The sequence below is a fragment of the Salvelinus namaycush genome, chromosome 11, assembly GCF_016432855.1.
Source record: "Salvelinus namaycush isolate Seneca chromosome 11, SaNama_1.0, whole genome shotgun sequence".
Taxonomy (NCBI): domain Eukaryota; kingdom Metazoa; phylum Chordata; class Actinopteri; order Salmoniformes; family Salmonidae; genus Salvelinus; species Salvelinus namaycush.
The window spans coordinates 16190229-16215518 of NC_052317.1; the positions used below are offsets into that span (position 1 = coordinate 16190229).

Genomic DNA, 25290 nt, shown 5'->3' on the forward strand with positions numbered 1-25290 from the left:
TTGTGAGAGGTAATGACATGATGAATGCACCGAGCTGTCTGTCTAAACTACTGCCACACAGCTCAGACACCCATGCATACCCCCACAAGACATGCCACAAGAGGTCTCTTCACAGTCCCCGAGTCCAGAATAGACTATGGGAGGCACACAGTACTACATAGAACCATGACTACAAGGAACTCTATTCCACATCAAGAAACTGACGCAAGCAGTAAAATTAGTTTTAAAAAGCAGATTAAAAAACACCTTATGGAACAGCGGGGACTGTGAAGCAACACAAACATTGGCACAGACACATGCACACGCGCAATCACACACGATAACATACACATTATACATACACGGATTTAGTACTGTAGAGATGTGGTAGTGGTGGAGTAGGGGCCTGAGGGCACACAGTATGTTGTGAAATCTGTGAATCTGTGAATGTATTGTAATGTTTTAAAATTGTATAAACTGCCATAATTTTGCTGGACCCCAGGAAGAGTAGCTGCTGCTTTGGCAGCTAATGGGGACTTGGGTCAAACGTTTTGGGTAGCCTTCCACAAGCTTCCAACAATAAGTTGGGTGGATTTTGGCCCATTCCTCCTGACAGAGCCAGCGAAACTGAGTCAGGTTTGTAGGTCTTCTTGCTCGCACACACTTTTTCAGTTCTGCCCACACATTTTCTATGGGATTGAGGTCAGGGCTTTGTGATGGCCACTCCAATACCTTGACTTTCTTGTCCTGAAGCCATTTTGCCACAACTTTGGAAGTATGTTTGGGGTCATTGTCCATTTGGAAAACCCATTTGCGACCAAGCTTTAACTTCCTGACTGATCAGTTTTTGCTCTCCTGCGCCTGACTTCTTTGCCGCCAGTACGCACCCCCTACATTTACTGTCACGCCCTGATCTGTTTCACCTGTCCCTGTGATTGTCTCCACCCCCTCCAGGTGTCACTTATTTCCCCCAGTGTATTTATCCCTGTGTTTCCTGTCTCTCTGTGCCAGTTCGTCTTGTATGTTAGTCAAGTCAACCAGCGTTTTTTCCCCCGTACTCCTTTTCTATTCTCTTTTGCTAGTCTTCCCGGTTTTTGACCTCTGCCTGACTCTGGACTACTTTCCCACCTGCCTGATCATCCTGCCTGCCCAGATCTTGAATCTGCCTGCCCTTCGGTACCTATTGGACGGAAGTGGCTTTGACCTTTTGCCTGTACACGACCATTCTCTTGCCTACCTCTTTTTGGATTAATAAACATTCCAAGACTCACTCCAACCATCTGGGTCTCGCCTTGTGCCTTGATATTTAAACTGGAAGAACTTGTCCCAGTTGGTGTTTTTAAATCATTGACTGATGTCTTGAGATGTTGCTTCAATATATCCACATAATTTTCCTCCTTTATGATGCTATTTTGTGAAGTGCACCAGTCCCTCCTGCAGCAAAGCACCCCCACAACATGATGCTGCCACCCCCGTGCTTCACGGTTGGGATGGTGTTCTTTGGCTTGCAAGCCTCCCCCTTTTTCCTCCAAACATAACAATGGTCATTATGGCCAAACAGTTCTATTTTTGTTTCATCAGTCCAGAGGACATTTCTCCAAAAAGTACGATCTTTGTCCCCATGTGCAGTTGCAAACCGTAGTCTGGCTTTTTTATGGTGGTTTTGGAGCAGTGGCTTCTTCCTTGCTGAGCGGCCTTTCGGGTTATGTCGATATTGGATATATATATATATATATATATATATATATATATATATATATATATATATATATATATATATATATATCCATTTTACTGTGGATATAGATACTTTTGTACCCGTTTCCTCCATCATCTTCACAAGGTCCTTTGCTGTTGTTCTGGGATTGACATGCACTTTTCGCACCAAAGTACGTTCATCTCTAGGAGACAGAACGCGTCCTTCCTGAGCGGTATGACGGTTGCGTTGTCCCATGGGTGTTTATACTTGCGTACTATTGTATGTACAGATGAATGTGGTACCTTCAGGCATTTGGAAATTGCTCCCAAGGATGAACCAGACTTGTGGAGGTCTACAATTTTTTTCTGAGGTCTTGGCTGATTTCTTTTGATTTTCCCATGACGTCAAGCAGAGGCACTGAGTTTGAAGGTAGGCCTTGAAATACATCCGCAGGTACACCTCCAATTGACTCAAATGATGTCAATTAGCCTAACAGAAGCTCCTAAAGCCATGACATCATTTTCTGGAATTTTCCAAGCTGTTTAAAGGCACAGTCAACTTAGTGTATGTAAACTTCTGACCCAGTGGAATTGTGATACAGTGAATTATAAGTGAAATAATCTGTCTGTAAACAATTGTTGGAAAAATGACTTGTGTCATGCACAAAGTAGATGTCCTAACCGACTTGTCAAAACTATAGTTTGTTAACAAGACATTTGTGGAGTGGTTGAAAACGAGTTATAATGACTCCAACCTAAGTGTATGTAAACTTCCGACTTCAACTGTACATACATACCGAACAAAAATATAAATGCAACATGCAACAATTTATATGATTTTACTGAGCTAAATAGAAAAGCCTGAGAGAGGATACAGGTAGCTAATGTCATACACTGAAGATACAGGGGACCATCACTTGAAACTGTTCAACTGCAGAGATAAGAGATGTTTGATCATTGGCTACCTTTCTCTCCAGGCTATTGGTGCCAGTGCCGGTGCCTCCAACAGAGCGCCGTGGTTTGAGGAAGCCAGCCGTGGTGGACCAGCGGGTGGGGTTCTTCCTGGACGGTTTCTCCGGCGGAAGGGTCACGCGGGGGTCGCTGAAAGGCCCGTTGATCGTCGCCAGGGCCGGGTCACTGCTGCGACGCACATGGAGGGGCATATCTGGAGGAGAGAGAGAAGTGAATAGAGATGGAGGAGAAGAGGGAGACGGGCTCAAAAGGAGTGCATCTGGGGAAGTATGTACTTACTTACGCCCATCACTCCACCAAACACCTGAGTTTGACTGGGTTTATCAGATCTTACCAGGCTCCTACATGACATTAGCAAATTGTTTGTCACCTCCTTTGTCACTTCATTAGTTCTGTGCATTGGTCAATATTCAAATGGTCTTCATTTTCTGCTACATGATTACATCTAGGTTGGTTTTTCTGGCCAATTTCCTCCTTACAGTAATAATTTGCCTATTCTTAATGAGGTGTGTGTGTGATTAGAGCTTATAGCTATTGCAGCCCGGATACCCAGTGTTATCAAAACACACATCAGCAAAATAAATAACAGGAATGATTATTTAGAGTCCACCACTATTACAGCTGTAAATTATTAGGGCTATTATTAGGGCCATTATTAGGGCTATTATTAGGGCCATTATTAGGGCTATTCTCAGTAATGATCTGTAGGAGGTAAGTGATTGATCCAGTAGCCTGGGAGCGGTTTCACATTAGATTGCAATGAGCAGGTCATCCAACTCCTAATTAGATTTTTTTTGAATAGATCATATGCTATAATGACTAAAGTTCTGCATAATTATACCAACCAGGGCTCCAATTTATACCCTGTCAGAGAAATACATTTGAATCTCTCCTAACTATAATTAACATTGAATGAAATGCCAGCGTCTGAATTGGAATCTTTTTTAACAGGGCCCAACGTGAAATCTCTATAGCTTGCGAAACTATGAATTGAATTCATCTGCACAGGGTCCTCTACGTAGCCTCTGGGAGTTGGAGTCTGGGAGGCTGGTCAGTCAGCGGTTAGGACCCGTCGTTAGACCATGTGTTGATACTGTGCTGCTCTCTGATCAGCTCTCTCCATTCAAATCTGACCTCATCATGACAATTATTCCACAATACTGACAGTGGATCAGTTCCTAGAGAGATATCACCTTATGACTCCAAATATAGAGGTGGCTAATACTAATGCTTACCATATAATAATGTACTGAAACACAGATTCATTTAGCACATCATTCCACACATTTAAGATTAAGTTCACTTTACTGGTCAATTGTACACAAGAGCCAACTGAACTTTTACTTCAGCTTTTAACCCAACCTCTACGAAAGACAAATACAGGTTTTGGAGAAGTGCGGGGGGTTGCCACACTGGGTGCTCTGGGAGCTGCTGTTGTGGGGTTTTAATTGCCTTGCTCAAGTGCACAACGGCAGGCAATGGCATCTAGGATTTATAACCAGCAACCCTCCAGTTGCCAGCTCACTTCGACAGATTTTTCACATCGGACCCTGGATTCAAACTGGCAGCCCTCTCTCCGGGACCCGGACCGCCTCTCTAAACGCTAGGCTACCTGCCATTGTTACTCATCAAGAAGTATGTTGAGGCAAAAATTAAAGACAGTTTAGCCAACAAATAGAACTCAACTGACCTAACATGAAATGACATTTACCAGTCAGTAAACAACAAGCGCTTTCAAGTGCAACTTTAGCAATGATGGTTTTGGGAACAAGAGCTCTGAGATTAGGACAGTGTTCTATCCTCCCTCCCTGTACTGCCCTGTCCCATGAGTAAGACACAGAGACACAGGGAGAATGTCAATTTCATTTCCTTGATTCCTCACATCCTCGCCTCCTTCTCAAAACCAATTGGATGAGAAGGTCAGAGGTCCCGCCCTTCTGAACTTCTCAGGACAGAGGACGCGAGGAATCAGGGAAATGCAATTGAGATTCTCCCATAGTCTTCCTAGCTCTGAAAATGTTTCCCACGCGTCTGGTAACCTGGTGGCCTCACTCACAACGCAGCAGTGGAACCTCATGGGACGCCTGCTTAACGTTTCCTGTTTGGATGAAGGCGCTTGTAATAAACAGAACTCTGATGGCGATGTGTCACAATGTTCCGGAGCACAGGCAGGGAGAAGAGCCAGTGGAAGTAGCACTTAGGAACGGCTACATTGCAGTTCCCACCAGTCAGAATATGGGAATGTGACACTTGGCGTCTTCAGAAGCCTTGGAGAGACCTTTAAAAACGGTGTGTTAGCTACAGTCTCTCTTGAGTGGTCCATTCATTGGACTCGTGTCAGTGAAGCAGCAATTCAGAGAGATTTTGGACAAGGCTAGACATGCATATAGGAGCTAAACGGGATACTACACGATTCTTTTATCTACTTCCCGAGAGTCAGATTAACTCTTGGATACCATTTGTATGTCTCTGCGTGCAGTTTGAAGGAAGATAAGAGGTCGTTTCGAGAGCCCACGCTAACTAGTGTATGCTACTGTACCTATAGACTTCAAGTCATTGTGCGAAAACAAGTTAATTGCCAGAATCTAGCAGTATCCCTTAACTGTGTTGCACTTCTGTCTGTGCTGCACATCTAATATTTGAATAATGTGCCACTTTGTTTGCTGTTGAAGACATAATGCTATTCTGACCTCAGTGTTACAGCCCTCCCACGCAACAGTTTCAACCCAAAAGGCCACTTACACTGATGTTTGTTAATGGCCTCTTCCTGATGTTTCTGTACCCACTCAGACCAAAGGGCGAAAACAATTCATGTGATCATTTTATGTGACTAAAGAATTGACAGCACTAGAGTCTTCCCACATTGGAAACTATCTGAATATTCACATTAGATCTATCGGTCTGCTACGTAATTACCATCAATGGCATATGTTCCTTGAACCCAGTGCAACTTTGTGCCACGTTCTGATGCCAAACGCTGCAGATAGAAATGCCATGAAGAGTGCCGACGTGATTCCTTGGTCTACATGTTTGTCCTACGTAACATATTTGCATATCTGAATGTTACAAAACGTCCCCCCCCCCCCTGCTGAACGCGCCCCCAGGTGTTTGATTTGTGAACTTACTGGATCGAAGGGCGGACGGAGTGACTTCTATCTCGCTGGCGGCCTGGTAGGGCTGGAAAGCGGACATGTTGCTGGAGTTGAGCTCGGTGGCGAACAGGTCGGGGCTCTGGGTTCCCGTGGAGCTGGTGCAGTCGCCTCCATGGTGAGGGTCCTGTTCATCATACACAGCCACCAGCTGACGGAGAGAGGGACGAATGTTACTTTATTGACCATTACATGAGCAACGGACATTTGTCTTTTGCATACTATCTCCCTGCATATAGCCTATTTATATATATATGAAGATGAAAGAGAGAGAGAGAGAGACAGACAGACATTGGAAAGAATGTCTCTCGACACATTGGAAAGAATTAACAAAAAACAGAGCAAACTAGAATGCTATTTGACCCTAAACAGAGAGTACACAGTGGCAGAATACCTGACCACTGTGACTGACCCAAAATGAAGGAAAGCTTTGACTATGTACAGTGAGCAAAGCCTTGCTATTGAGAAAGGCCGCCGTAGGCAGACCTGGCTCTCAAGAAAAGACAGGCTATGTGCACACTGCCCACAAAATGAGGTTGAAACTGAGCTGCACTTCCTAACCTCCTGCCAAATGTATGACCATATTAGAGAGACATATTTCCCTCAGATTACATAGATTCACAAAGAATTCGAAAACAAACCTGATTTCAATAACCACAGCGTACCATCACAGCAGCAATATTTGTGACCTGTTGCCACAAGAAAAGGGCAACCAGTGAAGAACAAACACCATTGTAAATACAACCCTTATTTATGTATTTTCCATTTTGTACTTTAACTATTTGCACATCGTTACAATACTGTATATATACATAATATGACATTTGAAATGTCTTTATTCTTTTGGAACTTCTGTGAGTGTAATGTTTATTGTTTATTTCTCTTTTGTTTATTATCTATTTCACTTGCTTTGGCAATGTTAACATATGTTTCCCATGCCAATAAAGCCCCTTGAATTGAGAGGGAGAGAAAAGAGAGGAGAGAGAGATACCCGCTAATGATCAAAATCCAGAAAAGAGCCGTTCAATTCTACAACCACATAAAAGGAAACAATTCCCAAACCTTCCATAACAAAGCCATCACCTACAGATAAATGAACCTGGAGAAGAGCCCCCTAAGCAAGCTGGTCCTGGGGCTCTGTTCACAAACACAAACAGACCCCACCGAGACCCAGGACAGCAACACAATTAGACCCAACCAGATCATGAGAAAACAAAAAGATAATTACTTGACACATTGGAAAGAATTTACAAAGAAAACAGTGCAAACTAGAATGCTATTTGGTCCAAAACAGAGAGTACACAGTGGCAGAATACCTGACCACTGTGACTGACCCAAAATTAAGGAAAGCTTTGACTATGTACAGACACAGTGAGCTTAGCCTTGCTATTGAGAAAGGCCGCCGAAGGCAGACATGGCTCTCAAGAAAAGGCAGGCTATGTGCACACTGCCCACAAAATGAGGTGGAAACTGAGCTGCACTTCCTAACCTCCTGCCCAATGTATGACCATATTAGAGACACATAGTTCCCTCAGATTACACAGATCCACAAAGAATTAGAAAACAAACCCGATTTTGATAAACTCCCATATCTACTGGGTGAAATACCACAGTGTGCAATCACAGCAGCAAGATTTGTGACCTGTTGCCACAAGAAAAGGGCAACCAGTGAAGAACAAACACAATTGTAAATACAACCCATATTTATGTTTATTTATTGTCCCTTTTGTACTTTAACTGTTTGCACATCATTACAACACTGTATACATCATTTGACATTTGAAATGTCTTTATTCTTTCAGAACTTTTGTAAGTGTAATGTTTCCAGGTAATTTTCTATTGTTTATTATCTATTTCACTTGCTTTGGCAATGTAAGAATGTTTCCCATGCCAATCAATCCCTTAAATTGAAAGAGAGGAGAGTGAGACAGAGAGAGAGAGAGAGAGAGAGAGCGTGAGGTGTTCGAGTGAAAGAGGAACTCGAACTGTTAAGAATTCAAGTTGACGTCTGATTCTAGTTGACCGCCACCAATGACCGGATCTACTGTATGATTCAGGCTTTCATATCCAGAGGTCATTACATCCATAAACATGCGTTTCCCTTCACCCTGAGAATGACTCCATCTTTTTCTGAATCTTCAAAGCTTCCTATCCTACGGAGGCCTTATTAATTCCAGGGACGAGAACGCCTCCAGGTGTTTGAATAGGATATTCAAGCCATCACTCTGAGGCCAGATGTGTTCAGCTGGTTTGCGTTACGGGTTCGGTGCTGTGAGGAAGGATACAAATCCTTCAAAAAGGATATTAACAGTACAGTCACACGCAGGCAGCCACACTACATATTTTATTCACTATGTACTGTGGAGTACAGTCGAGGCCAAAAGGCAACCAACCGTAGCCCTAACACAGCCCGCCTCGGACTCCAATCCCCTACTGGCCACGACAGACAGACAACAGAGGGGGGTCAGGCAGAGTTTGAGGTCACAATGACTTACTATGGCGGCATCTGTCCGCTGGAGGTAGGCTATACTGTCTGCGTTGCAAATCGCACCCCATTCCCTGCTGAAAAGTAGTGCACTATATAGGGAATTGGGCACCATTTGGGAAGGCCCACTACCTTGCCTTGTATTATGAACGTCTGATTCTGCTCTATATAGCCCACCCTGCTCCGAGCCCTGGTCTGTTCCAGTGTATTAAAGCAGCTAAATCCTGGGAGCCTGTGGTTTTGTAGAGCAGCACAGAGAGCAGACACCCTGGAGAGACTAACAATCTCTAGAGGGCATAGAGAGGTCCAACACAGGCACTAACCTCCCTTCCCAAATGGCACCCTATCCCCTAATTAGTGTTCTCCTTCTGACCAGGGCGATTTGTACCCTGCCCCACTCTCCCTCCTCTCTCTCGCCCTCTCATTACATCAGTACCCTAATAAAGGCAGAGGTAAAGCGATATTCCTCATAACACGTCTCTGTGACATGGGGTCAGCACAGACTCTTATGACTGGTAAAACCTGCCAGGGGTCAAAAGTCAGTTTAGAGAAGGCCGGCAGACCGCCACTGACAGACCCCTCTGTAAGAGGACAGACGGGGATGTGTGTGCGTGCGTATACGTGTGTGTGTGCATACTTATGGAATGGTCCTTCTAATAACTCCTAAATAGATATATATATATACATATATATATATATATATAGTAATTCCTAAGTACTGTGCCCAGTACAGAGTCCGTGAGACTCATTCCCACAGTCAGGTCCCAAAGGGTTCCATAATATTGCGTAATAGAACTAGACTGTTCCCCTCTGGGATCCATCTGATGGTGATTATACAGAGGTAAGCAGGGCACATGGACATGGTGTGTGTGTTTAGACAAGGGCCCCTGTGTCCAGAATGTGTCACCCTCCCAGGGCTATTCGATCCCAGTTGAAACTATGACAGAGGATCAGTGTTATATCTACGAGTAAGTTAGGTCCCATGGTAAGGATGAAAACCACTGACGGTACACTTAGCGTACATACTAATCACCACACTGTCTCAGGCTGTTAGAATTGCATTTTATTTCTTTCCCAGACATCATGTGACTAGGGAGGAGTGACGCGGTACCGAAACCCGGTATTAAACGGGCCCCGGGGCTAAATGATGGAAGACCGTAGTATCAACAAACTCAGACGTTATCAGTTCTGCTTTCGGGTACTGGAGAAGAAAATACATTTCCTATTTATTATTGCGACATAAAAAGGTTATCTTGCGCATTTTATCTCACCAACCGATTCTAATTTCCAATAAGATGAAGACATTTGTCTATGATGCTTTCTCGCTATTCCCAATCCAGAAGACAGAGATCTCTCTCACACGGAGCCTGTGTCTCTCACACGCTACAGTACACGCTCTTAATTAGTGACGATGGCGGAGAGAGCTAAACGTTCAAAAGTGTGTCGATGCTGACAATGCTCGTTGCCACAAGTGCAACAAGACTTTTGCTTGTAAGGGCGGAAATACCAGCAATCTGTCCAAACATCTTTGAAAAGTGCATCATGTACAGGCAGAGAAATGCGCACAGTTTGACTGGCTAGCTCATAGTTCATCTTTCGTTGTCTGATCTACGTTAGGTATGTATGCAGCCTAGAACCCACACACGGAGTTAACTAGATTATGAGAACATGGGTTCCTGATCAAAAGGAACCATTAGCCAGCTGAATGTTTAGCTATGGGTGCGTTCAGGAAATCAATCACCCATTGAAAGATTTTGCAACATTTTTGTTAAAGTTGCAGCTACAATGAACCAACCCACTCCTCCCTCCAATACCTCCAATACCACTCATCCTTGATGTCAAGACCAGATGGAACACTATCTAATGAGAGAGAGATTCATGGATTCCGTATCCAGCCATCCAAGCAGCAGCCTTGGACCCACGACTGCGAAAAGCAATGGCCAAGGACAACCTGGACCGTCTAAAGAACGAGGACTTGCATAAGGCTGAGGAGTTTGTCCAGCTCATGAGAATCCTCTATACATCCACACTCTGTGAGTCATGTGAAAAGAACACCACCTGTGGACAGATCAAACTCATCCTCCACAAACTGGAAGAGAACTTCACTGTGAAGCATGAAGATACAACGTTTGCGGCAACCATCAAAGAGAAGGTGTGGGAGAACCTCTCCTGGCGCTATCAGGATGAGGCCTTCCTGCATGAGGCCACAGCAATGGACCCCAGATTTAAAGGGAGGCCGTTGAGTGACGCCACCTGGGACAGGCTGAGGAAGGAAACTGTTGAGGACAATGTGACAGGAGCAACACCAGGGCTGTCAGAGGAGCAGGAGCAGACAGACACAGAGCACCAGCAACAGTAGGAGTCTGAAGGAGAAGGAGAGGAAATGGAGGAGGAGGAGGAGACAGTCCCTCCATTGTACAAAACAAGGAGTGCCTTGGAGGAGCTGTTCTCAGAAGAGGACAGGGAGTTGAGGTTGACGATCCAACAGGACACCTCGTCCCTCACCGAGCTTGTTGACCTAGAGGTCGAGCTCTACAAAGGCCTGCCTTCCATCCCCATGGCTGAAGATCCTGTGATGTAGTGGTGGTGGGAGACGAGAGCTACTCTGCCCCTCCTCACAAACATTGCAACAAGCTACCTCTGTGCTCAAGTCTCCTCCACCCCTAGTGAGAGGGTCTTTTCGACTGCAGGGAACACAATAAGCCAGGAGAGGTCCCGACTTCTGCCAGAAAAGGCAAATATGTTGATCTGTCTCCAGAACAACTGCTAAGAAGTGTTAGTCCTTCTGCAGCCTACCTGCAGGCCCCACCCGTGTTGCTCTATACCACTGTCTTTTCTTCTGCAGGAAAATATTGTTTATTTCATTTGTTTTACATTTCCATCATCATAACAGAGTCTATAATAGTGATTTGTTCAAAACATTGCTGTTTCTTTTGCTGTAAATCATTCTTTATTTTATTTATTTTAAAATATCAGAAAATAAAGCAATGTTAATTCTGTTGTTAATTTAAACAAAAATAACCAATAAGAACACCGTTAATGTACCGGATCGATAAGCAGTATCGGTAAGAGTAATAATAACGTTAAAATCTTAACGTTACCCATCCCTAGTGGGGAATGACCCCACCACACTACCAGGTGTGTGTGTGTGTGTGTGGTGAAGCAATGTGAAGCTCCCCTTACGCACGCCGTACTAATTGCTACCTGTGTTGGCAAGCACAGACTTGGCCCAGCCACAAAATAATTACTCGTCCACACACACAGGCACACACTCAACGGGGGTGGTCTTCCCTGAGAATGACTAGGTACGCAACTGCTAATGTGTGTTGATTGCCCTGAGAGACCGTATAAGTGTGTCGGTCTTTCTGTGTATTTGACAGGATCGGTATGTCAAAGTTCATTGGTCGCGTACACAGAATTGCAGGTGCAGGCGAAATGCTGGTGCTTCTAGCTCCAACAGAGCAGTAATAATACCTAGCAATACGTACATAATCCATTTTTATTTTATTAATATCAGAACGCACAATGTCATATATATATATATAATATAAATAAAAAATATATAAATAAAATATACTGTATGAAAATACCTTTAGACACCATTGTAATAATCCATACCGGTATGTGGATCCATACTGGTGTACCTTAAAAGACGATATATTGTCTCGCCCGAATGCTACAGAAAGGTGCTCCTGTCCTATGGGCCGTTCTGCCTATACCACAGACTCAGTGGACATGCCAAATGTAACCAACCCAAAACAGGAGAAGTCCACTTCTCTTAGAGCAGCCGCAATGCTCTTTGGCTGACTGGGAGCAGGCAGCCATCACACTTGGCCCGCAGCAGTAGAGCCTGTCTAGAGCCTGTCTAGAGCCTGTCTAGAGCATGTCTATGCCAGGTAGAGAATAAAGAGCAGAGCTGTCAGTGAGGGGGAGAGTGGCCCTGGACCTCAGCCTACACAGCTGTCAACCCCCAGTACTTACCTCCATGTTCCTCTCATAGCCAACAGCTACAACACAAAACCCCAAACAGGGCCTAAAGCCTCAAGTCAATATCATAGGTACAGCAGAAACATCCGAACAACAACACAGTGTTTGCGTCCCAAATATCGCCTACATACAGTAGGGCACCATATCCTGAATGGGGCTGTGGTCAAAAGTAATGCACTATATAGGGGATAGGGTGCCAATTGGGATGCATCCAATATGTATGAAGCCAACCAGACCAATAACATCATCATAACTAGCTGAGTAACTGTCTGCAGCCTACAAATGTAGCGGATATATTGAGGTGGTGAAAACAACCCACAACAGTCAGTAGTAGAGACTGCGAGGTACTGTTCGTATTGGGTCAGTAGTAGAGACTGCGAGGTACTGTTCGTATTGGGTCAGTAGTAGAGACTGCGAGGTACTGTTCGTATTGGGTCAGTAGTAGAGACTGCGAGGTACTGTTCGTATTGGGTCAGTAGTAGAGACTGCGAGGTACTGTTTGTATTGGGTCGATAGTAGAGACTGCGAGGTACTGTTCGTATTGGGTCGATAGTAGAGACTGCGAGGTACTGTTCGTATTGGGTCGATAGTAGAGACTGCGAGGTACTGTTCGTATTGGGTCAGTAGTAGAGACTGCGAGGTACTGTTCGTATTGGGTCAGTAGTAGAGACTGCGAGGTACTGTTCGTATTGGGTCGATAGTAGAGACTGCGAGGTACTGTTCGTATTGGGTCAGTAGTAGAGACTGCGAGGTACTGTTCGTATTGGGTCGATAGTAGAGACTGCGAGGTACTGTTCGTATTGGGTCAGTAGTAGAGACTGCGAGGTACTGTTCGTATTGGGTCAGTAGTAGAGACTGCGAGGTACTGTTCGTATTGGGTCGATAGTAGAGACTGCGAGGTACTGTTCGTATTGGGTCAGTAGTAGAGACTGCGAGGTACTGTTCGTATTGGGTCAGTAGTAGAGACTGCGAGGTACTGTTCGTATTGGGTCGATAGTAGAGACTGCGAGGTACTGTTCGTATTGGGTCAGTAGTAGAGACTGCGAGGTACTGTTCGTATTGGGTCGATAGTAGAGACTGCGAGGTACTGTTCGTACTGGGTCGATAGTAGAGACTGCGAGGTACTGTTCGTATTGGGTCGATAGTAGAGACTGCGAGGTACTGTTCGTATTGGGTCGATAGTAGAGACTGCGAGGTACTGTTCGTATTGGGTCAGTAGTAGAGACTGCGAGGTACTGTTCGTATTGGGTCGATAGTAGAGACTGCGAGGTACTGTTCGTATTGGGTCGATAGTAGAGACTGCGAGGTACTGTTCGTATTGGGTCGATAGTAGAGACTGCGAGGTACTGTTCGTATTGGGTCGATAGTAGAGACTGCGAGGTACTGTTCGTACTGGGTCAGTAGTAGAGACTGCGAGGTACTGTTCGTATTGGGTCGATAGTAGAGACTGCGAGGTACTGTTCGTATTGGGTCGATAGTAGAGACTGCGAGGTACTGTTCGTATTGGGTCGATAGTAGAGACTGCGAGGTACTGTTCGTATTGGGTCGATAGTAGAGACTGCGAGGTACTGTTCGTATTGGGTCGATAGTAGAGACTGCGAGGTACTGTTCGTATTGGGTCAGTAGTAGAGACTGCGAGGTACTGTTCGTATTGGGTCGATAGTAGAGACTGCGAGGTACTGTTCGTATTGGGTCAGTAGTAGAGACTGCGAGGTACTGTTCGTATTGGGTCGATAGTAGAGACTGCGAGGTACTGTTCGTATTGGGTCAGTAGTAGAGACTGCGAGGTACTGTTCGTATTGGGTCGATAGTAGAGACTGCGAGGTACTGTTCGTATTGGGTCGATAGTAGAGACTGCGAGGTACTGTTCGTATTGGGTCGATAGTAGAGACTGCGAGGTACTGTTCGTATTGGGTCGATAGTAGAGACTGCGAGGTACTGTTCGTATTGGGTCAGTAGTAGAGACTGCGAGGTACTGTTCGTATTGGGTCAGTAGTAGAGACTGCGAGGTACTGTTCGTATTGGGTCGAGCCCATTTAATCAGTTTTGCTTGATTTGTGGCACGAGAGGGGAGAGATGACTTGTCTGTAGCCTTTTACTATAAGACATGGTCAGCAACACACACACAGACAGACACAGACACAGCCAAACACTCAACCACATCAATCCGATCCAATCCACCCATTAAATCATGTTGACTTGACAGATGATTTGTAAATGATGTAGACGCACATAGAACCCTTGTGGAAGTGTTCATCAGTTCTCAAGACCGATGTCAACGTGGTTTGAAGTCTGGTGGGTGTCAGGGAGATGGAATTTCTGACTGGGGTGCAACCCCACACTCCCACTGCTGTAACCACGAGTCCACCGAGAGTGAGCCGAGCCAGAACACTGCCAGTGCCTTAGTATTGTCCTTGACCCGATGGCCCTCAATCCCCTACCCATGCACACACGTGCACGCAGACACAAAGTGCATATTTCAGAGCGACAGAGAGACAAAGTCTGACTGACCCGGGAATGTAGGATCATGTTCAAATGTAGAACAACTGTGACTAGAATAGAAGGAGCAGTTTGAGCGTAATGACCCCTATCCATTTCACCTAATGGAAACAATAGACAGATGTGGGGAAAGGAAGGTTTCTCTGAATAAGACCTACATTGAATTATAGGAATAGAATGGAATAGTAATTGGGGACGGAGGAGCTATAATAATTTAAATGTATAAAGACGACATTAATCATTTCCGGGGATAAAGGCTAGACATGGCTGGCTGTATATGACATATTTCATTTGTCAAAGGGAAACGACACGTAAGCTGTAGGAAACTGAAGCTAAAACTACAGTCCACATCTTTCATCAGACACATGAAACCTGAAACAGTTTGTTCTCACATTAACTACTAGCCTACGTCTGATGGTTGTGTTAACCTTCCCCACTTAGAATAGGTAACCCCAGAGATCTGTGAGACCTGTTTATATCCCAGGCGAAGAGCTGCTGACAACATTCCCACTCAATAAAAGTCGGTAAACACATGGTGATGAAGGCGTGGAGAAGAAAAGGTACAAGAACAGGCTCTGCATACATGTAACTGACAAAATAAAGAAAACACTAACATAAAGTGTCTTAATAGGGTGTTGGGCACCACGACCCGAGAACAGCTTCAATGCACCTTGGCATAGATTCTACTAGTTTCTGGAACTCTATTGGAGGGATGCGACACCATTCTTCCACGAGAAATTCCATCATTTGGTGTTTTGTTGACGCTGATGGAACCCAATAAGTGTTGAATTGGGTTGAGATCTGGTGACTGAGACTTGATTTACATTGTTTTCATGCTCATTTGTCACATGTCATTTGGCCTATCCAGCATTTTAATTCATGGGAATGTTAATTGCTTAATTAACTCAGGAACTACGCCTGTGTGGAAGCACCTGCTTCCAATATACTTTGTATTCCTCGTTTACTTAAGTGTTTCCATTATTTTGGCAGTTACCTGTACCTCCAATAACAATAGGCCTACTTCCAACAGAGCTATTCAATGTGTGTTACTGTTGACCTACTGGTTAATCCAATAGAATACCATCCAGTTAAGCACCTCGGTATAGTCTGAATAATTAGGATAATTTGGTAGTCTGAAGAATTAGGATCATTTGGTAGTTTGAAGAGTTATGATAATTTGGTATAGTTTGAAGAGTTAGGATCATTTGGTATAGTTTGAAGAATTAGGATCAGTTGGTATAGTCTGAAGAATTAGGATCAGTTGGTATAGTCTGAAGAGTTAGGATCATTTGGTATAGTTTGAAGAATTAGGATCATTTGGTATAGTTTGAAGAATTAGGATCATTTGGTATAGTTTGAAGAGTTATGATCATTTGGTATAGTTTGAAGAGTTATGATCATTTGGTATAGTTTGAAGAATTAGGATCATTTGGTATAGTTTGAAGAATTAGGATCATTTGGTATAGTTTGAAGAGTTATGAGCACTTATACTAGAAAGACGCCAACTAACTTCCAAAGCCTGGTGGGAGAACAGTTAATGAGAATCATTCATCACACAGTATCACCCTTAATCACATTGAAGCTATATTTATTCTGTTTTCCTCGATCAACGGCTTCTCAAGCCAATCAACACTTAACCAGATATCATGGGCATATTTTACAATGTGGGTGTTCAATTAACTGTGAACGACTTGTGTCGCGGCGGAGGAAGGAAAAACTTAAAAGACGTGAGTGTGTTTGAACAGCTCAGTGACGACGTCTACGGCGGAATAGCATCCCGGTGCGCTTGACGCTGCACCACAGAGATAAGTTTGTATTTTTAACAGACTCCCTCCCCACTCATAAATCAAATAGAGCCAGTAAAACCCACTCAGCCTGGCTGATACTAATGTCCACTTGGCAGACACAGGAAGACGGAAATGGCAGTAAATACCTTCAGTTACAGAAGGTTTACATGGCGACTAACGCAGCGGGGCGAAATGTATTGTTTCTCCATGTCCTAGTCCCAAATGGAACCCTTTTCACTATATACTGCACTACGGGCTCTGGTCAAACGTAGTGCACTGCATAGGGAAAAGGACATGGAGACGGTTTGTTACTTCATGCGCCCAGCATGCATGGGCTGAGGTGTTTAAAGACACAGAACACGAATCATTCTATTTCCATGTAGCTTCATTTCCTGCACAAGGAGACACTGGGCCTTAGTTGCAGCCATTTCAGAGAACGTGCCAGTATAATATGCCAGTTCTTTGTAGGGGATGCGACCTCTACCCTGGACTGTAGGTAAGGCTTGGGTTATTCCGGCAGCGATGTAAACAGACACTTGTTTGTCTAACCTTTCTGACCGGACAGCGGAAATCTGTATGCCATGTGTGCTAAATCACTTTTCAGCTAGCTCCTTAAATTAAAAAAAAAAAGCCAGCGACAGCCTCCAGAAACAAGCTTGAGACATCCTGAGCTCCCTCCTCTCAAAAACCTAATTTCAAGAGAAATTTTGCAAAACCAACGGTAATAAATTATGGTTTAAACAATGCCAGTCTTTCTCCATAGCATCTGTCTGGCCGGGGAACAAAACACACTTGGCCACTTGGAGAAAGTCACAACATCTTAAATTGAGTTAAGATGCCTTCTGACTGTTATTTCCTGGCCCGGCCGGGCCGAGTAGAGGGAAGTTGCATCGTTCCTCACGATACAGCTGGCTGAGCTCAATTGTATCAACATTGAGCAATTCTATTGTTTCACAATGTGACGAACCCAACGCTAGTGGAGCGCAGCAAAGGAAACAAGGGCTCCCTTGCTTTTCGCAATAAAACTGCACAATTAAAAGTGAGCAGCAAGAAAAAAGGGCTGAAGCAGAAATGTGTTTCATCAGACAGCGTCTGGAGGAGTCCCGGGTGTCCAATACCTCCCCTTCCTGTGATGCCAGCTAAGCATTTCCCCCAGTAAAGAACGGCTTCATCCTAAATGGCACCCTACATATAGCGCACTCCTTTTGACCAGGTCCCATAGGGCTCTGGTTAAAAGTAGTGCACTCATAGGGAACAGTGTGTGGTTTGGGAGTCCCTCTGCTCGCCTTTCAACAGCTCTGCGTTTCTCATCTCATCCAGTAATGGGGCCCCTGATGAGGCCTAGGCCTACACTAGTACCCACTTAATGAAGAATCATCATCTAGCTTTATGGCTTATAGAGTACCAACACCATAACCCAACTGAGCTACAACTAAATAGCTTTGTCCCATAGGGTTCTGGCCAGGAGTAGATCACCATGTAGGTTGCCATTTGGGGCGCAGCATATTATATGTGAGCTGACAGCAGCCAATGGTCATTGGTCAAGGAGGATGAATAAGGCCTCGTCCTGGACCACGATGCATCTGGAAGAGCTCAACGCTGTATTATTGATGAGTGCTGACACTGATGTGTCCTAACCCTTAACAACCCCGTCAACAGGTCACATAGTTAAAAATGGGGGGGGGGGGGGGGGGGGGGGGTGTCTGAGACTGAGAATCCATGGGGACCTTCAGGGTCCTAAGGGGAACTGGACCTATCATTAATTGAAGTTCGAGGGAACATTTGAGTGGGCGGAGTGACAGTTTGGTAATGAGAAATTATAGTTCTGCTGATGCCTTCAGAAATAGAACACCGTCCGACTCCAGTTTGATGAGCAATTACTTATCCCCTTGGTTCCATTACATTGGGCGGGATTTGGATTAGAAAACATTATACTTCAAATACATGGCAATCTCAGAGGATATTAGCACTCATTAAAGGTCTTGACAAACCATGATAAATGAATTAAGTTATCAGGTGGTTACAAGAGAGGGCCTACTCCACATAGTCATCTGATATGTGCATTTTTTATAAAATCACATAGATCATCCCAGCTATTCCCAAAAAACAAAAATATTTTCTCAGCAAAAGGTCATCTTCTTTCTCTCTTCTCACGGTCTGTCTCTCTCTCTGCCAAAGATTGTCTTCCTTCTCCATTTTGTTCTCTCTGACAGACCACTAGTAGCATTAAAAGCCCTCAACATACTTAGTCACATCGCTCTTCCTTTCACCACCGTAACCCCCCCAGAGCGCAGCCACAAAACCCAATTAAACTCCAATAAGCAGAGCACAAATGAAACTGTCAAATTCATATCTTTGGGAGTTTGGCACAAATCAATAATATGGACAGGCAGTCTGCCTTCCCAAACGGCAACCTATTCCCTATATAGTGCACCATCCTGCCCTGGTCTAAAGTAGTGCACCATGTAGGGAATAGGGTGCCATTTGGGACGAAGACCAAGTCTTTGAGACCCGAAGACTCCCCGGCGACACTGACACATATGGTGGGAGCATAACACAAGATGGCTTCCACAGGACTCATCAGTTAAAGTCAGTGTGTGCTATTTTGGCATTGGTGAAGGGGTATGACGACATGACACTGACTATGGATCACAGTTCCTACTCTGCTCTTTTACGAGAACTAGAAGCCTACTTCTCTGCTGGCATTAGCTCATATTTAGCATCTCTGCTCACATTAGCATCTCTGCTCACATTAGCTCATCTTTAGCGTCTCTGCGGACATTAGCTCATCTTCAGCATCTCTACTGACATTAGCTCATCTCTGCTCACATTAGCTCATCCAATGCAGAAAAGACTGACTGGCAGTTTGAAAGTTGGTCTAAAACCCCGGCCTGCCTGACAAGGAATGGGAATGGACTTACCTGCATGGTCACATCAGATCCTAAACCTTCAAAACACATATTCTACAGTGCACTGCGTACTGAGAGATGACAGCCACAGCAAAACAGAAAGACCAAAAGAGAGTTGAGGACACTTCAGTCCAACAGATAAACCACCACAAACATTCACCTAGAGACAACACACTGTGCAATCTGTTGATGGTAAACTGCAACAAACATTCACCTAGAGACAACACACTGTGCAATCTGTTGATGGTAAACTGACACAACGAGTTTGGCCTTCAGTATGTATCATTCAATGATTGAGGTCAAGTTACTGAACACTTAGCTTTGTATGCCTCATGGGCAAAAGAGTTTAAAGCAAGATGTTGCTAATATTATTAATACTATACTGACCAAAAATATAATTGCAACATGCAACAATTTCAAAGATTTCTGAGTGACAGTTTATAAGAAAATCAGTAAATTGAAATAAATTCATTAGGCCCTAATCTGTGGATTTAACATGACTGGGAAAACTGATACACATTGGTTGGTCTCAGAAAACCAGTCAATATCTGGTGTGACCATTTGCCTCATGCAGGGCGACACATCTCCTTCGCATAGAGTTGATCAGGCTGTTGATTGTTGCCTGTGGAATGTTGTCCCAGTCCTCGTCAATGGTTGTGCGAGGTTGCTGGATATGCAGGGAACTGGAACACGCTGTCATACACGTAGATCCAGAGCATCCCAAACATGCTCAATGGGTGACATGGTGAGTATGCAGGCCATTGAAGAACTTCAGCTTCAAGGAATTGTGTAAAGATCCTTGCAACATGGGGCCGTGCATTACCATGCGGATGAATGGCACAACAATGGGCCTCAGGATCTCATCATGGTATCTCTGTGCATTTAAATTGCCATTGACAAAATGCAATTGTGGTTGTTGTTCGTAGCTTATGCCTGCCCGTACCATGACCCCACCACCACCATGGGGCACTTTGTTCACAACGTTGACATCAGCAAACCGCTCGCCCACACAATGCCATACACATGGTTTGTGGTTGTGAGGCCGGTTGGATGTACCACCAAATTCTCTAAAACAACGTTGCTGGCGGCTTACGGTAGAGAAATGAACATTCCTGCAGTCAGCTTTCCAATTTCATGCTCCCTCAAAAATGTTGTAATCTGTGGCACTGTGTTGTGTGACAAAACGACACATTTTAGAGTTGACTTTTATTGCCCCCAGCACAAGGTGCACCTGTGTAATGATCATGCTGTTTAATCAGCTTCTTGATATGCCACACCTGTCAGGTGGATGGATTATCTCGGCAAAAGAGAAATGCTCACTAACATGGGTGTAAACAAATTTGTGCACAGCATTTTCGAAAAAGTAAGCTCTTTGTGCGTATGGAACATTTCTGGGATCTTTTACTTCAGCTCATGAAACATGGGACCAACACTTTACATAATGTGTTCACATTTTTGTTCAGTGTACATATACACACTGATTACCAATCAACGTCAATACTGAGCACCCAAATGGAATGGAATCACGTTGGAGTAGGGGCATGAATTCCTCCCTGACTAAATCATGTTCTCACAAAAGACAGACACTTTCTCTGATCTATCACAAGACCACAGAGTACTAGACTAATACTGTGGCACTATGGTGGAAGTGGAAAAGCTATACATCCTAAACATGAGACTATTACCAAATGAAAAAGCCGGGAGAGTAGAACTGGCATTCAGGCTTTCCCGTGGAGACATTTTTATTAAGAGGAAATGGATACTTTATCCAGTATCTGGGGAGAAGGAGAGGTGCACAAGGCTGGCCTTGTACTGCATGGAATAAGCACTTTTGCTTATAGCAGAAGACAGCAGAAAATCCACATGATACAATACACATTGTCCCAAAGAATAGAACAAGCTGTGAAAAAGCTTATGCAAGAAAAGGAACAAACTAGCTAATTTGAGGTGACAAAGGATGTCTGTGTCAACACGGTATCCCATCTTACAGTAGCCTACATTCACAAGGAAACAAGATCCCTGTTTAATTGCTTTGCAATGCCTAGGCATTGTAAAATAACACCACAAATGCTTACACAAGTCATATTCCACTCTAACAACGATTTAGACGTTCATCCGTATAAGCAAGGATTGTAAAGCACAGTTAATAGGCCGTCGACCGAGCAAGTCATCAGAATTCACAGGGCCAACAGTATTTGACCATTTCTATACTGGGCATAGCTTCAGTGCATTTTTTTCACTGTCTGACTCCAAAGACATGGTCATAATAAACATGTGTATGATGTCGCTATACACATAAATAACTCCCAGACAGACTGTCCCTCCCGACCGGACACTAAAGAGCTACAGCCAAACAGATCTAGTCAAAAGTAGTCCACTACGTAGGGAATAAAGTGACATTTGGGACGCAACCCAGGAAAACGATCTGATAGGCTACCAATATCGGTTTCAACATCCCAGGGACCCTACTGGCTGATATGAGTCATATCTTAGATGAACTTCCCATGACCAAGTTACTGTAGGCGCCTCCAAAACGAGCCTGTGAGTGACCATTTGAAATAATCGCATTCATTTCATCATTTTTATAAAATGGCTTAGATAAACCATCTGATTTGTCAGAGGGGATCGTCAGATGAATGTTTAGTAGAAGTCCCAGTAGTATCCACTCCAATGAGCAGCTCCACCCAACCTATTACAACCTGTGGCACAGGCCAGACAGTCAGGACGTGTCTCAAATGGCACCCTATTCCCTATGCAGTGCACTACTTTTAACCAGGGCCAATAGGGAATAGAGCACCATTTGGGACAAAGCTGAGGTCTCTGTTCTGCTGCCTTTGTTCTGTGCTTCAGTTCAAAGGATATTGTCTGTTGGGATTTAATATTATTCAAGAGTGAGTGGACAACAAGTCCAGCTCCCCTCGTATAGCAATTAATCTTGTGTGAGCCCCGGTGTACCAGATTTCAAAAGATAAAGAAGTCTGCATAATTTCTGAGCCAATTACCATGACAGGCAGGGAGGAGAGAGGACTGGAGGACGTTGACAAATGCTGCCTGGAATGGGACTCAATTTACGCAGCGACCTCTCCTCCAGTAGGACAAGTCTGACACTAAAGGCGTCTGCATGCCGCCCAGCCTAAACACTTTGTGCATATACTGTATTATGATGACATTGTGACGTTTTTGTTCGTTTTGGACTTTGTTAAGTTTTTTTTCCAGCTGTTCGGGCAAACAACATATTTTCGTGAGGCAAGCCAAAGTCGGTAGCCGAAGTCTACGCCCCTTCATAGGTGATTGGTCAACAGTAGGGATACTTCAATAAAGTCTTTGTTGTCATTCAACAAGAGACGACTAGTTTCCATGCACATTTCTTCATTGAGAAATACTGCACTGAAAATTTGCACGACTAACATGCTGACCAGACCGGACACGTCACGTGCGTGTGCGTTGCAAAATAAATGTAGAAATCCATGTTATTCAATTATTGCACCCACACTGCTCGCTCGCGTGCGTGCCAACGAGTGTCTGCGTTGCCACGGGCTAAAATAGAAGTCGTTCCTATTTCTGACGCAGAGCGCGCTGCAAGTCCTGCCTCTCCCATCTCCTCATTGGTTTATAGAAGCAGGTACCCACGTGCCATCTCCTCATTGGTTATACCCACGTGGGTGATTGAAAGACTAAATGTTTTGCCGGTTGTCGTGGTAATACTATGAAAGTGTAGATGCCAATCACCATATAAGTTCAAAGATGAAAAAGCCTGGAAAGAGGAGAGATGACTAGAAACGATTGTTGGCCGTTTTATGTGTGGATTCATTGTCAGAGTAGAGGACCTTGTGCATTTCAGGTAAAATAACAACTCAATGTTTATATCCCAGGACAAATTAGCTAGCAAGTGCAAGCTACCTAGCTAAATTGCCATACATGTTTAATGCTTTTCGACCTGTCCCCAAATTAATGTCATTGGTTCAGAGTTTGTTTTGATATTTTAACCTGCGTGTCGTGATCGCGTTTGGTGTAGGGGGACAAAATAAATGTATGCACAATAGCGCACGCGCGCAGCCAGTTTGGGTTCCGTGTAAGACCTCCTCTGCAAAAACTTCAAAATACATGACTGATTTGAGTTCTTAGATTAATTGACTATTTTGAGGAAGTCTATAGTGCCTACGGCGTCTCAAAATGGAAAAACATTATTGACGCTTTTTTCTTGTTTTTCAAGCAAAGATATTTTAAGGGAGTATGCGAGCACACTCGTTCGTTTCGCCTAGCCAAGTTCTGAAACATGCTGACACCTTAAGTCTGCATCCCAAATGGAGCCCAATTCCCTATATAGTGCACTATGTTTGATCAGGTTCTGGTGAAAGGCAGTGCACTATAAAGGGAATAGGGCGCCATTTGGAACGTGACCTAAGCCTGTACATATGGGCCACTATCTGCAGAAGACACCCAGTCTATAAAAAGTCTTGGAGAAATGACTAAAGCCCATTTTGACTGGACATATCAGGCTTCTAGCATGACGGTCAGAAAATAGACATAAGCTGACCGAAATAGGTTATTATGGGTGCCGTTTTGTAATATGGGGTTTTTGTGATACGGAGGAGGTTATGTTCAAATTGATTCAATGACTATTCACGATGCTTCTATGTTTTATGGTTCCAAAAGGGACCTCAGAACAGAAGAAATAGTCTTGTCCTTCAGTGATGTTATAACTGTAGATCTATTGCAGAGATTAAACCAATAACAGATGTATCATACCGTAAACATGGGTGAAGGGAAATTGTTCTAGAAATGATCCCAAATACCCTTAGCTTTTCTAAAACGGTCCATATTTGCTGTAGAATATCTTGAAATGATTTGTGGCACCTCTTGGCCTTTCTCTGGATTTCTTGAATTCCTCTGCAACCCCAATTTCTAGATGACAACATGAAAAAGAAACAGAGAGGGAAAGAGGTGGTAATGTTTAGAGGTACCTTTGTTTCACTGCCGTAAGTGAGACTGACAGCTAGCTCAAATGTGACCATGGCCAGGGAGGGTGGGTACCACAGAGATCCGTATTGACACACTATTTTGGGGTCAAACGTGCCCTGGTCTCTGCCCAATCACCCCAGCCAGTTCACCCCCTCCTAAATCTCTCATTTCATCTCGCGGACACTCCAACCACTGACGGAAAGGCTGAAATGCTATACAGGCAATTTGACAATCAGCAGCCTTGTTTGAAGGAGAAGCAAAGTGAAGTGGCCTTGATTTTCCTCTGAGCACGTATCAAGAGTGGCATCCACGCACAGAAAATCACTGACAGTCATCACAAGGAGCATAACACTGTTGAAACACTTCTCGCAAGAGAATCAATCTCCTATTGAAAAAGGCTGCATTATCATCACGATCTACGTCAGCATCATCGCCAATACATTCCTTTCCATCAACTCGGTACATAGAACTGAATATGATCGAGCCTACAGTAGACTACACAAAATGCAGTCTCAGCCCACCCTTACAGTAAGGACAGGGATTAAAACTAAGTTTCCCCAGACAAGATGCCCAACACCATCAAAACACCAGACTTGTGATGATCAAATGGGCCGTCTGTTGTCTGTTCCGGTAATTCCTTCTCTATTACATAGACGGGCTAATGCAGGCAGCACGGCACAGCACTGTGGAGAGATGGATTCAGTCAGTGATCCTATCTGTGAGTAGCCTACAGTCCAGTGAGAGCACGGATAGAGAGCACTGATACGGACCCTTTCAGTGCCATTGGGTGGAGAGAGCAGTGATTAGAGGCTGGCTGGTTGTGCACCTCTGACTCGGTCTCCCCATGTTAAAACCATTAGGCC

General features: G+C 44.2%; 1 protein-coding gene across 1 annotated transcript in view; it reads right to left on the minus strand.

The window, feature by feature from the left end:
- The window catches only part of LOC120055864 (partitioning defective 3 homolog), a 248842-nt gene that overhangs the window by 148891 nt on the left and 74661 nt on the right, over positions 1–25290 (minus strand). Inside the window, exons 3-4 of the mRNA XM_039003891.1 lie at positions 5775–5949; positions 2643–2842 (exon numbers count right to left, since the gene is read on the minus strand). Of these exons, the coding sequence (XP_038859819.1) occupies positions 2643–2842; positions 5775–5949 (375 nt within the window). The remainder of the gene's footprint in view (positions 1–2642; positions 2843–5774; positions 5950–25290) is intronic.